The 14,365-nt window shown below is 55.8% G+C and overlaps 1 protein-coding gene across 14 annotated transcripts in view; it reads left to right on the top strand.

Annotated features, from left to right (window-relative positions):
- PCBP3 (poly(rC) binding protein 3) overlaps positions 1 to 14,365 on the top strand; it is a 213,837-nt gene that overhangs the window by 156,746 nt on the left and 42,726 nt on the right. For 13 of the 14 annotated variants that reach the window (XM_073804602.1, XM_073804603.1, XM_073804601.1 and 10 more), the window contains exon 3: positions 3,116 to 3,251. In XM_073804602.1, the coding sequence (XP_073660703.1) occupies positions 3,242 to 3,251 (10 nt within the window). In that variant the 5' untranslated portion in view covers positions 3,116 to 3,241. Of the gene's footprint in view, positions 1 to 3,115; positions 3,252 to 3,377; positions 3,510 to 14,365 lie in introns of all 14 variants that reach the window. The other variant, XM_073804604.1, reaches the window with a different exon arrangement.

The raw sequence follows: 14,365 nt of genomic DNA on the forward strand, positions 1-14,365 counted from the left end.
TTACCGCTGTTTCCACCCACTTCCCTGCGCCTCTGACCTGTGGAACCACTCGGTGCCTGCAGGCCCAGCTCTTCCTGGAATAGGGGGCGAACGGGCGGCTTCCGGGTGGCTTCTTCCCTTAGAGGCTGCGGTGTCCATGTCTCTGCTTCGCTCCCTATTTACCCCATTTCACCACTTCCCAGACCCCAGGGCTGTGCTGAGAGCTCTCGCTGGCTCTCCTCGCTCCTCCTGACTTCTTAGTGCTGTGGGTTTGTGCTGTTTTATTTTATGAGCATCATTGCAGTGCAGTTTCTGTAAGGGTGGAGTAAACACATGTTAACTCTGTGATGTTTAATACGAGGTCTCTTCCATTGCCTTTTTAAAAAGAAGCTTTTGAGTGTTTATTACCTTTGTTCTTTTTAATTGAGTATAATTCACATACCATACAATTCATACTTTAAAATTGCACATTTTAGTCGTTTTTAGCATATTCACAAAGGTGTGCAACCACCACCACTATCTAATTACACAACGTTCTCATCACCCCAAAAGAAACCCCACACCCATGCCATTACCCTCTCTCCTCAGCCCTAGGAACCGTGCGCCTACTTTCTGTCCCCGTGGGCTTGCCCGTTCTGGACGTTTGCTGTCAATGGGAGCACACAACATGTGGCTTTCCACGTCTGGCTTCTCTCCCTTCTCATAATGTCTTCAAGGTCCATCCACGTTGCCGCGCGGGTCGGTACTTCATCCCCTTCCTTGTGGCCAAATAACATCCCGTTATAAGGGTGCACCACATTTTGTTTATCCACCATCATCAATTGATGGACGTTGGATTGTTTCCACTTTTTGACAGTTACGAACAACACTGCTGTGAACATCCATGTACAGGTTTTTCTGTGGACGTATATTTTCATTCTCTTGGGTATATGCCTAGGAGTGGAGTTGCTGGGCCATATAGGAACTCTGGGTTTAACTTGTGGAGGAACTGCCAGCCTGTTTTCCAAAGGGGTTATATCATTTTATATTTCCACCAGCAATGTATGAAGATTCCAGTTTTTCCATATCCTTGCTGACATTTGTTATTTTCTGTTTCTTCTTCTTCTTATTATCATTTTCATTATTATTACTATTATTGCCATCCTAAGTGGCTCATTGTGTTTTTCTGTGGTTTTTTTTTTTTGCGGTACGCGGGCCTCTCACCGCTGTGACCTCTCCCGTTGCGGAGCACAGGCTCCGGACGCGCAGGCTCAGCGGTCATGGCTCACGGGCCCAGCCGCTTCGCGGCATGTGGGATCTTCCCGGACCAGGGGAGGAACCCGTGTCCCCTGCATCGGCAGGCGGACTCTCAACCACTGTGCCACCAGGGAAGCCCTCATTGTGGTTTTGACTTGCATTTTTCTAATGCCGAATGATGTTGAGTTACTTTTCCTGTGCTTATTGGTCATTTCTATATCTTCCTTAGAGAAATATATATCAAATCCTTTGTATATTTCTTAATTGTTTTTTATTGTTGAGTTGTAGAAGTTTTATATATAGTCTGAATATTAATCCCTTCTTAGGTATCTGATTTGCCGATATTTTCTATTATGTCGCTTGTATTTTCACCTTCTTATTAGTGCCCTTTGACGCACAAAAGTCCTTAATTTTGATGAAGTCAAGTTCATCTACTTTTTGTCGCTGCCTGTGCTTTTTGGTGTCATATCCATGAAATTATTGCCAAATCCAATGCCATGAAAACTTTTTTTTCCAGTGTTTTCTTCAAGATGTTTATAGTTTTAGCTCTTAAGTCTAGGTCTTTGATCTATTTGAAGTTAATTTTTGCCTGTGGTGTAAGGTAAGGATGCAGTGCTCTCTTTGGTGTGTGCTATCAGTTTTCCTGGCACTGTACGTACAAGACTTCTTTTTTTTTTTTTTTTGAATTTTATTTATTTATTTTTTTATGCAGCAGGTTCTCATTAGTCATCTATTTTATTCTTATTAGTGTAGATATGTCAATCCCAATCTCCCAATTCATCACACCACCACCACCATTCCCCACTTTCCCCGCTTGGTGTCCATACATTTGTTCTCTACATCTGTAAGACTGTTCTTTTCTACTTGGCAAAAGGGAGCCAAGACAATCCCTTGTTCTTCCATTGCTTTCTGATGAGTTCCCACTCGTGACCTTCAGGCCTCTCCGATCCTCCAATCAGTAACACGCTGACGCTCTTCTGCACCAGTGGAGACACCGTCTGCCCCTGTGAAAGAGGGAGGCTTTTGCTCAGTGTCACCTTCATGGCATTTCCTTACATTTCGTATTTTCTCATTTATTTCACTTTGAACCTCAAGGTATGATATGGGTAAGATATTTTAGCTTGAAACAGACTTAGTGATGTAGTTTATTGCCTAAAATGGTTACCTGATTGACATGGAGAAAGACAGAGAAATGTAACATGGGCTTCTCATTATTTTTGGTGCTCTGCCCTCACAATTCCAAATGTTGGATGCTGTTGTAAAGAGCCTTTGAAGGCATCCCTGACAATAATGTGCGGAGGTCCTTACACCTGGACTTGAAAAACAGCAAAGAGGGTATGTTATGAACATGAGTTCTTGTGCCTGGGGATGAAGTTTCCTGTTTGGGCAACAATGTGAATTCAAAAAGTGAAGAGTCAAGAAACTTAGACCAAGGAGAAAATGATGCACTCTGGAAAAGACTAGGTGGACAGATTGCATGCTGACATGGAAGGGTTCAAGTGAAATGATTATACCAGCTGTAAAGTAGAAAACCAGCAGTGTGTTTAAGTTAATATATAGTTTCATAACTTTTAAAATCAGTATATGTACATATGAATATACTAAATATTACAAGCAGAAAGTTGACTGTTTCACTTATATTCTCAAAAGTGTATGCAGTTTTACCAGGCACTTCTGGACTGCTCACCTGTGCAGTGGAGGCCCCCTGCGGGGCGCATAAGGCAGGTCCCCGGATGAGCTCTCACTGGCATTTCATCACATCCCACGCGTCTCACGCCTGAATCTTAAGAAATGCTCGCTGCTCTGTTGAACGCAAGAAAGCAGTTCTGTTGAAGCTCAGTCCCGACGGACAAGGTCCTAATCCATAAGCTCATTTGCCCCCCTGTGTTTTGTGTTTCAGGTCGGTGGGCTCCACGACCAAAGTTGGTCCTCCTGTGAATCGCCGGTTCTGGTTGTGATGCTCTAGGTCACAACGAGTGTGAACACACGCTATCTATGGGCCTGCTCTGACTCGTCCAGCCTGCTTATGGGGGAAGGTGAGTGGCTGGGAAGCGGCCCTCGTCTGCTTGTCTGTTTACCAAGAAAGTGCAGCAAAGTCAGACTCACCACGGAACAGTGGAGTGTGTCTGAAGTGGCGCCATGCTGTATTTCGCCCTCTTTAGTCCGTGATATGGTGTCGGCCGGGAGTAGTGCCAGGGAGCGAAGACGACCATGAAAAAGGAACCTTTAAGAGAGGAAGTCGATGCAATAATGTGATCGGACAGGAACATCATTCCCGATCGGCTCTTGAAAAGGCACGTCTAGAATTTGAAGAAGCAGGTTTAAGCTGAGGCAGAAATGTTTCTCCCTGGCTTTTTCCCTTGAGTTTTTGAGGAACGTGGGATGCCTTTGAACTGTGTTCCCCTATGTGTTCCCTGTTTTCAGGCCTCCGTGGCCTCATTCCACTAGGTGTGGAATCTGAAGAGCTGGCTCTGTGGTCTGCTTGCTTATGGGGTCTGTGAGGGACACTAGCCACACGCAGCGCCCCGTGCTAGCGCTGCAGGAGGCCTGGCCCTGCTGACCGTCCCGCCGTGTGGGTGTGGGTGCAGGAGCCAGTGTGCACGTGTGCGGGCGGGGGGGGGGGGGGGGCGTGTGCCGGAGCCTGTGTGTCCTGTGTGCCGCTGTGTGCTCCACCCAGCGCCCTGAGGTCCGACTTCTGCCGGGGCTTCAGGGGTCCCGAGCCTGCAGTATCGACTTTGCCTGGCCTCGGTGTCTCACTGTAAATGGAGGCCTCCAAGTTTCCTTGCTCAGCTCTCACGCCTGGTCCTCTCCAGGCCAGTTCTAGTTTATTCACCCGTGCATTTCAGGTTACAAGGGCATTGCCGAAGGCTGAAGAGTGCATTCTAGAGTGCCTTATTCATGCGGGGCTGCAGAGGTGGCCACTGAGAAACTGTTTTCAGCTGTGGGAGTTTCTAATCCGGGTTCACGACATACACATTGTACAGGTTCCGAGTCAACCTATCTCCCAGGTGGCTGTCAAAGAAACACGTGCATCTTTAAAAAGTCACAAAACTAAATAAGGGGTGCAGGGCCCCCTCACCGACTTTATGAAATCTTTCTTCATTCTTCTCCACGGCGGCTTCTCTTCTGCCCTATCCAAATGTTGTCTGGCTGGCTTTGCTTCGCTTTTTTAATTGCAGCTCAGCAGTTCTAATCCTGTGCTGCTTGACCCAATTCCATAAGCCTGCGCGCTGTGTTGTTTGGACCTTTGCTTTGTGCAGAGGGAGGCTAAAATCATTCCAGCCTCCAGGTGTCTGTTTGTGTGAATGTCGGTGACAGGTCACTTGGCGGCGGCTCTGGTTTTGGACAGGAGCTGGAAGGAATGGCTCCTTCCACACGGCTGGCACGTCCCGGGCTGTTGGCAAGAGCGAGGCTGGTTATGTAAACCAGAGCCGTCTGACTGGGCTTCTTCGGGACCACGTGGAGGTGTAGGACAGGCCCGGACCACCCCCAGGCCAGGCTGCAGCTCAGCAAAGGCGGGGGCCGACGGACCCCACCAGGCTCTCTGCCTTTCGCCCCGGCCGCCCAGCCCCGCACCGGGGGCCCCTGCCCTGCCTGTGGGCCTGCCCTCTGCCCGGCCACGTTTGCCAGGTGCCCCTGTGCTCCAAGGCCTGAGCGCCTGACCTTGTGTCGGGCACTGGGCAGGCTGCAGGGGTGATGGGTGGAGTCCAGTGAGACAGAGAAGCCCCAGCCGTGGGCAAGCGAGTGAGCGGCCGCTTAGCACGGTGAACACGACCCCCCAAAGCAGGAGGCGTAGTGCTCAGCGGTGTGGGTCCCCCCTTTCCGACACCCATGCTGAAACAGCCAGCAGGCACAGCTGGCAAGGCGGTCCTGTCCTGCCCTGGCCTTGTCCCTGCCCCTGGCTGTGGGCTTGTCAGCCCCAGACACCCTGGATGCCGCCATCCTCGGTTCCCCCCGACGTCCAGGCTGCACCTTCTGGCCTCCTGTGTGGTCCCCGTGCCCTCAGCTCCTTCTCTTCGGCCCGTGACTCTGGTCCTTCGTGCCCCTCTGCTCGCTGTCCCTTCCCTTGTCACTTCTTGAGGGACGCAGCTCCTCCCCCAGCCACCTGCCCCCGCGCAGAATCAGGCGGGGGGCCTTGGCGGCTCGTCCACCCACCGTGACCACCCCCACCCTGGCGGCCTCGCGTGGCCGCTCGCTCTCCTTGTACCACTCCTGCCCCCACCAGACCCAAAGGCCAGTGCCCAGGCCTCCCAGCACCCTCCCAGTGGCCGAGGGGGCCCTCAGCGGCCTGTGCCCTATGACCGTGAGCGAGCCCGAGTGACAGGGCTGCCTTTTCTGTCCCTAACAGAGCTGTTGCGGGGTCTGGACGAGCTGACGGTGCAGGACATATGGCAGGGCTCCTGGCATCCTCCTCCCCTGCCCAGCCACTGATGCTGGCATCCCCAGGACGCCGGGCCCAGTGGGCACCGATTACAGGCTGCCCAGTGTGGGCGGGAGCGCAGGGAAGGGCCCCTCCTCGCAGGGTTGCCGCTGGCTGGGTCGGTTTGTCACCCTATCCAGAGCCTCGAGCACGTGTGTCCTTTGACCTTCTGTAAAGAAATACTCTGAGGCAGTAAAAGACGGACAGAGAGAGGTCCACCCGAAGAGTATTGTTAAAACACTGTTTAATATAACAATTCAAAAACCCAGAATATACGGTCCTTGCAGTTGACTCTATCCTTACGCATGAAAATGCATAAAATTAAATGCATAAAATCTTATGCATAAAATGGGGTACCACGGGGAATTTGATCACTACTGTGTAGATTTAAATATAGTGACATACAAAAATGTTTTGCATATAACGTTAAGTGAGAAAAACAGGACAAACTTGGCTGGTTTGGGCCTATTTTTGTTAAAAAGTATAATGACACACACCTACTGGAAAAAAGTCTAACGAGGTCGACCTCAAAACACCCCATTTTCACTGGTGGTCTTTCTGGGGGATGAAGTTACAGGGCTTTTGCATTATATGCATTTTCCATTTTTTCCTGTAACGAACAGTCAGGCTGATCTGGCAGGTGCCACCCCGGTTGGCGTCACAAGGTGCCCCGCGCTCTGCGGGCTCTCCCAGTGGGAGCTCGGCACCACCCCCAGCAAAGCCAGGCTCGTCCTCCCGGACAGCGAGTCCTCTCTGCGCCGGAGTTTCCCCACTACCTGGTAGGTGTTTGGCTTTTTCCATTGGTCTGCATCTGATTTCGTGCGAGACGGCGAGAGGTGGAGGTGATAGCACCGTCACAGAGCGACCTCCTGCTGCTTGGTGGCAGTGCCCGCTCTGACCGGGGGGCCAGCTGCGTCCTCCTCGTCCTCTCACGGGTCTGGGTCGGTCCTTCCGTCTCGCTGCCCAGACCAGAGCCCCACCGTCGGGCTCACTCCTCTCAGGACGCGCAGCGCTCAGTGCCGTCTAAGCTCCTGCACACAGCTGGCTTCCAAGGCAGCACCTAGAAGCCCTAGATCACAAGGGAGAGAAAACTGGGGGGAGGAGAGGGTTTGCCGGTGGTGCCCTTTCAGACGCCTCGTCCTGGTGAGGACCCAGCCCCCGAGCGCGCAAACAGCTGACAGGGGCGGCAGTGGCTCAGCTCTGCAGAGCTGTGTTTCGATTGACATGGGCCCGAGGTCTCTGCCCCCCTCCTTTTCCAGGCCTGAGCTGTCGTGGCCGATGTCCCGCAGGCACGGCGGTCTGTGCGGTGGCCCCTGTTGGGGGAAGGCGTCATTAAAATGACAGCGCATCCGCCAGGCGCACCCCTCCAACGGAACGAGGGGAGCCGGGAGAAAAGTAGGTCACATGTGCCTGGTCCCATGTCACGAGGTCTCCAACCTGAGGCCAATGGGATCTGTAGCGTCCTCTGGTTTAGAACAAAACCACACTCTAATTTTTCTCCTTTAGCATTTTTATCTTCTCTAAAGGGGGAGAGTGACCATCTGTCTGATAGCCACATCCATCCGGCCCTGCCCGACTGCACAGAGTGGCTTTGTTCTGAGGTAAGGGGCTGCGGGCCCGGCCGAGGCCACGCGGAGCCCAGACAGCGGGCGTGCAGGGCCATCCAGCTGGGCTGTGCCCAGTGCTGACGGAGCGGGAGCGTGGGGTCCTCAGCGAGAGTTCCAGACGTTCCCCTGGTCTGACAACACGGCTCCTCTTTCAGGATCGGGGTCACTGCTGACACTCCAGTGTTAGTGAGCTATTACGTAGAAAACAGACAGGTCATTTTTCAGCCGTTTGTGCTCCTGGGGCAGGTGTGGGAGTATGATCCTCCCCTCAGAGAGGCTTGTCATCCCCGGGGCCCAGGGCTCTGCTCCCTCTTCGGGACCGGCGCCTTCGTTGGGGAATGTCCACCCCTGCGGTGACCAGGTGAGCCGCTGGCATCCACTGGCGTGAAACGCACGTTAGAGTAAGGTCGATGCGTGTGTGTTGCCGCGTGTGGAGCTCGATGCTAGATGAGAAGTAACACCCTCTGTTGTCCCTGGGAGGCCAGCGAGCACGATTCCTGTGTGAGGAAGCAGGGAAAGGTCCAGTGTTTAAAAATGTTTGTAAAAGTAACGTGAGTTTTGTAGCTTATAAATAACAAAAAAAATTTTTTTTACCTGTCCTATAAGTGAGTCAAAGTATTCCATTAGTTCAGGGTGTCTGATGAAGAAATTTTGCAGGTAACGAGTAGAATATAAAATGTTTGCAATATCTGCCGTGGGCTGGCCGCTGGTGCGCATCTAGACAAACGACATGCTCTTGTTAGGATGTCCCGGGAAAAGAATGTTTCCAGAGTGGTTTGCCAGAAACCAAAGTTGTATGGTATTTGATTTGAGTGTGTTCTACTGGAGAAAAGGGTTTTGCTTTTCAGAAATAAAATATTTAAAATGTGTATCTTAGCTGGCTTTCCAGGACACATAGGTCTATAGCCAAGTCCACAGAAGTGAATGTGGACGCTGTAGATGATTAATTCCCCCACATTTGAGACGTAGAAACAACAGTTGCACCCTTGGTAACAAAATAAGATTTTCCCTTGTAGAAATATTAGGCATTCAGGGTGATACCCAATTCCTTCCAACTGCAGCCTTTGAAAGAGTCTCGTGAACTATATCTAAAGGGCTCTTTACCCGTTTTGCAATCTTGAAGAAAGGGAAATTTTTCTACTATTTCCTTAAGATAGGGCAGGAATTTTCGATCTTTCTTGTATTTATGATTCTAAACGCTTCCTTTGTGCCTGGGAAAGTGCCCGGTATTTCAATGCAGTTTTCACATTGTCTCCTTTTCCTGTTCCACCTGTACGTCCTCACGGCTGGGACAATGGCTCGGTCATCGTGTGGGTAGCAGGTTCATGTGCGTCCATGTAAAGTATGCCCCATAATTGGCTCTGGGGGGCAACGAGACCTGGAAGTAAACCTGCACCCCGGCCAGTGTTAGGAGCACTGACTTGCCCTTTTTTACCAGCGGAATAGAAGATTGTTTTTCCAGAAAGAACACAATCTCAGAGGAAGGTGCCCTAAGCAGAGGGCCAGTCTCTGTCCCTGGCCCCCCCGGCCCCCCTCGCAGGCTCCTGACGGCCAGCAGCTCGACCTTGTGCTTCACGTTGGCCTGGGCCGGTCTCTGACGGACATTCTTGGCTTTCGGTCTGGCTTCGTCTGGGGACCAAAAGGACTGCGGGAGGAGCTGGGCCGCCTTCTGCACGCGTACCCCGGGCCACCCCGCCGGTGCCCCACTGTCTCTGCGAGGCCCCCGCTCTGCGGAAGGAGGCGCAGAAAGCCACCGCTGTGAAGGGCACATCACCGGGCCCAGCAGCCTCAGGAAGGTTTGGGGTCCCGCGCACCCCCGGGGCTGGAGCCTTTGAAGAGCCGTCTTGTCTCCGGCCGAGGGGGGGCTTCAGAGATCGGGGTCTGAGGATGGGCAGCCCGTCGGGGTGGAGCCGGTGCTCCAGGCGGACCCCTGGGAGGGGCCCGGCTCCTTCTCCGGGGCATGCCCGTGCCGCTCTGGGGACGGTGCCTGTCAGTGCTTCTCCGAGAGGACCCTAACCCCTGCCACCAGCTGAGACCCTTCTGGAGAGGCAGTCTTGCCTACCCCCACCCGACCGCCTGAGTCAGGAGCTCTGGGCTGAGCCTGGTTCTGTGATCCACAGAACCTTCCTGGGGACGCTGGTGCCCGTGAGTGTGAGAGCCGCGGGCGGCGCCGCGCAGGAGCCAGCGGGCAGACGGCGGTCGGCGGTGTTGGTGCCCGCGGCTGGGTGGGCACGGGGAAGGCCACAGCCGAGCCATGTGTGTCCTGTTCCCCGCGTGTGACCTGGCAGCGGAGTCTCTTGTCCTGAGGGAAACGGGGTCTGTTCCCTGTGTGCCCTTCCCGCACGGAGACCCCACTGCTAACAGTCTTGCCCGCAGCACGGAAACCAGAGGAGACGTGGCCACCCCTCCTGCCCAGGCCGAGCCCCAGGCGGCGGCCGGCAGTGGGAGGACGGGAGGGACGGCCCTGGGCCTCCGGGGACTCAGGGACCGGTGGGGGCAGGGCTGAGGCTGGGCTCTCTCCCCAAGCGGGCAGCCCCCGCCCCGGGGGGGGGGGGGGCGCGGGGTATCGTTAAGAACAACAATCCAGAAGAAGGCAAGAAAGGAGAGGGAAAGAGACCTGTAGAAAAACACACCGCCGGGCAGGAGCAAGGAGACCGGTGACGGGCGTCGGTGGAGGAGACTGGTCTGGAGGGAGGTGGGTCTGTTTTGTTTGCTTTAACAAAAGTGGTAGAACAGAAAGACTATTCAGTAAATGGTGTTGGGTCCATCAGCTATCTATTAAAAAAAGCTGAACACCAAGTCAGAACTTGATCTCACATCAAACACAGATGCCTCTGCGCCAAGACGATGAGCTGAAGGACTCAGACAGGACGTGTGGCAACTTGGAAACGGCCTTTTCCGGGGACGGGCACCCCACAGGCGCTGGGCCCAGGAGGCACTGAGGGCCTCGCTCCAAACGGGAGGCCGATGCCCGGTGACAGAAGGGTCGGTCTCACGTGACCGTGTTTGCACCCTGAAGTCCCACTCGGGGGGGGCAGGAGCGACAGAGCACCGACCTGCCTTGCTTAGAGCTCAGACACCCCCAGGGACCTTGGTGGGAGGGGGCTGCCCCCAAAGTGCGCCCTGGGCGCTAAGCAAGCTGTCCAGCTGGGGCTGAGCCGTGATGCGGAGTCGTTCCTTGTCCTGAGTTGGCGGTCACACCTCCCGGTAAGTGTGGCTGTGAAATCCAGCTGTGATTTAAGCTGTGCGTGTTTTACAGCCTCTAAATCGTACTGCTTTTAAAGTCAAGCTGAGACGGACACACGTGCTGTGATGTTTATGCAAAAGGTCACGTGTGTCCCTAGGAAATGCTCAGAACAGGACCCAACAACAGCGACCGCCCCCAGGGGTGGGGTTCAGTCTGCTCTGAGGCAGTTGTTTCCCAGCCCCCGGGATCCTGTGTCCCAGCTGAGAGGGGTCCGCCCACGGCCCACCCTGTCACCCTCACACCTCGAGGTTTAAATTGCCACAGAGCCTCCCGAGCGGCATCTGGGGGCCCGTGGGTGGCTGGACAGCTGGTGTCAGCTGGTGACACCCTCGGCTCCAGAGGTCCCTGCCTCAGACTGGGCTGGGCAGGCAGGGAAGGGGCAGGGCCCTGTCCCCCGGCTGTGTCCGCAGCCTGCCTCCGGGACAGCCACCTGGCCTGGCCTCCAGAAGCACGGCGAGCTGACCGCCCGGGCCCAGAGCATCACCACTGTCCCCGTCCCCCAAGCTCAGCCCCCAGTCAGCAAGGACCCGGCGCCGGTGCTGAGGAAATGGGCGAGGGGTGCCGGGACGCGGAGGCAGTGCCCACAGGCTTCGCAGGCCGCGCCCTGTCGGGACCCTCGGGGCGGGCGGGGTCGGCTCCGGCAGCTCGGTCGAGTCCTCTGTCCTGTTCAGCTCAGGTCCTGCTGCCCCCAGCCCTTGTCTCATGAAGCTTGTGTGACCCACTTCTTCCCGGCCAAGGTCGGGAGCTAGAGCCCGCTTGGGTACTGTGCGGGTTACCTGCGCCGTGTCTGTACTTGGCTTTACACATTGCCTTTGTGTTTGGGAGGTGGGAACGGGGAGCCCCCTCCCGTGCACACGCCTGCCTGTGCTCCCCCAGCACAGCTCAGAGAGCACGCCAGGCCTTGCAGGGAGCAAACCGCGCAGGGCTTGCGGGATTAACGGGCCATCAGAGGATGGAAGTCCAGGGGATTAATTACATCAGGAGCGTCGGCTGGGGGGTGGGGGGGGCCACTGGCGGTTCTGCCCCCCGGGCTGCTCTCATCTGGAGGCCAAGGTGACCCTGGGTCTTTTTAGGAAAGAGAAGCCGCCCTCTCGACAGGGGAACCCCGTTGGCACCTGGGGCACCCTCACCCGGGCAGCCCTGGGGAGACAGCACCCAGAAAAGGGCCCAGCTCCTGGGAGGGCTGGGTCCTCACGTTTCTGGTTCCCCCCACCCCACCCCCGCTCTGGCCTCGGGCCTCCTGCCCTCAGCATCCTTCCCCGCCTGCTCTCCAGGGTCCCGACGGGGTCCTGAGGATGGGGGTGGTGCTGCCCTGAGGGAGCCTGTGTGGCGGGGAGGCCGAGCTCCTGGTGTGAACTGGTGGGAGTGGGTTTCCCGGGACTGGCCCCCCTCCTCGGAGCCTGCAGAGAGGGATGGCTCTGGGGGCGTTTCTCTGAGGACATTTTTCAGGCAAGTCCTGGACTGGCCAGCCTGCCTGCCGCCCAGGGAGCAGCCCTGGCACGAGTCGAGGGCACTCTTTGGGCCCCTGGTTACTAAGTGAAGGAGTCTGTTCCTGTCGGGCAGTGGGGCCCTGCTCTGTTCTTGCCTTGTGACGGACGCCACCTCAAATCCGAGATGAGCTCCGGGAGGGAACCCCGACCAGAGTGCCCCCAACCAACCTTTTTCCTCATAACTGGTTGGGTTTTACTTCTCCTTAAAAATCTCATGAGCTCAACTAATCTTGGCCTCTTTTGCTTTTCACGCTAACAGGGCAACACCCTTTCTTTGGTTATGTTTATCTAAAATGATTCCCTGATTCCCGCATTTTTCTTGGTATAAATTACCCTCTATGTCCCTTTGTTGTAACAGAAGCTGGAAGTAAGAGCTCTGTGTCCCCCTTTTCCCCAGTGAAAAATGGCGCCCGGGGCACAGGCTTGAAACCAGTGCTTTGCTTTTTGGGGGCAGATGGTCTTGACCGTACTCAAGGCGCTTCTCCTGTCCTGTGTTGCCAGGGAGGCTGTGCAGTACGTTCAGTGCCTCCCAGCACCTGCCTCGGGGCTGGGGCCCAGCTCTGCGCTTCCCAGCTTGAGGCCTCGGCTCGTTGTGGCCTCCTGCCCCCAGCCCCCTGCCTGCCCCCAGCCCCCGCCCCGCATCCGGTCTGTGAGCTGGAGGGGCACTTCCCGGCAGGGCTGCAGGGAGGACTGTGCCTGCCACATGGTAAACGTCGTATCAGCTTTAGGTATTGCTATTGGTATTGTTTGTATGACTGTTTAGATTATTAATCTTTTAATTTATTAATCATGTTGACAGAATTCCCGGTACTAAATTACCTGTCTACTCCAGGTGTAAACCTCACTGGGGTATTGTGATTAGTAGTCCTCCAACATTGCCAATTCTGTTTGTTAATATTTGACTCAGAGCTCCTAGCTGATCAGAGGCTGCAACTACTGGCCCACGGCAGGACTGGTTCCCCAGCGACGGGCCTGCTGCCCTCATGACTGCGGCTGTGCCTCCGCCTTGGGGGCTCCCAGGGGCTCTGCCTGGGCTGCACCTGCCTCTACACTCCGTGCTGTGCTGCGCACCCGGCTCATCCTGATGTCCTGGGCGGACGCCCACCACACACACGTGCAGGGACACGTCGCCGGACGGTGGGGTGGATAAGCACGGCTCCATCCCTGCCGTTTCCCTCCTGCCGGCCTCCAGTCTGCTGCACTGGGCCAAGTCGCACAACATCAGAAAACTCAAGCTGTTCTTGGACCGACGCCTGCAGAGCACCAAGTCTGCAGGCCCAAGGGGCGGGCTCCGTGCGCTCCTGCCCTGGTCTCCAACTTCTCCTGACGCGCGGCTCGCCTGCACTTGGCGCCCCGTCTAAGTGTCCCATCCCCCGTCCAGGGCAAGGGCAGGAGGGAGGCCACCCACGCTCCCCTTGGGGACTGTTCCCCAGCCTCTGGACCTTCACATCCCATTGGCCCGGAGGCCGTGAGCGACTGTCCTCTCCTCTCCAGAAGAGGCGCTTTCGGCTCTCTGACCTACTTGGAGCACACGGCCGAGGGGCGGGGGAGGGACCGAACGTGGACTCAGCCTTTTGGACGGCCAGCGGACCAGCCTGCAGCTTGTTTGTCCACCAAACTGAGCCCCTGGCGGGTGAGGGATGCTCCTTGCTTGGTCCTGCATCCCCAGCACAGGCCCCTGCTAGGAACCGCGTGTTAGATGGACGGTCCCTGCCGTGATCAGCCTCCCACTGTGGCCAGAGGGTCCAGGGAAGGCAAACGGTGCACAGACAGGCTGAGCACCTGCTGTGTGCAGTGGCCGGTGCGCAGAGAAGTCAGGCTCCGGGAGCCATGGCCCCGGAGGGTCAAGTCCACACCCAGGCCTCACCGCAGGACCAGAGTCGGGTCCCAGGGAGTCCCACCATCTCCGCAACAGAGGTGTTATTAATCTTGAAATGGGGTGTTTGAAATAATCGGAATGTTTGCAAGCCGTACGCTCTGATGTAGGTGACACCCTAGACCCTGGGCACTTCCCCAGATGCAGGACAGGAGTATCCCTGGGTGAAGCCCACACCTTCCCAGCAAGAGGAAAGACCCGCGCTCCACGGCCTCTGGAGCAGGGAAGGAGGTGAGCAGGCAGCCAGCCTCCCAGCCTGGCACGTTTGTCTGTCCAGACACCTGAGTGAGGAGCCGGCAGGCTGTGTGCAGCTCTCACTGAAGTCAGGTTGTGTCGGCCCGAGTGTCTTTCTAACATTACCTGAGACCGGCAAGAGCATCTTCCTGCAGAAGTCTCCCCTCCTCCCCAGCCTCAAGGACATGCTCCACACTGTGCGTCCTCCAGGAGCCAAAAGCAGCCAAGAAGCTCCGCGGGTTTGTGCAGTCCTGGCCTCCTGCAGCCTGATGGGGC

The sequence above is a fragment of the Tursiops truncatus genome, chromosome 4 (genome assembly GCF_011762595.2).
Source record: "Tursiops truncatus isolate mTurTru1 chromosome 4, mTurTru1.mat.Y, whole genome shotgun sequence".
Taxonomy (NCBI): Eukaryota; Metazoa; Chordata; class Mammalia; order Artiodactyla; family Delphinidae; genus Tursiops; species Tursiops truncatus.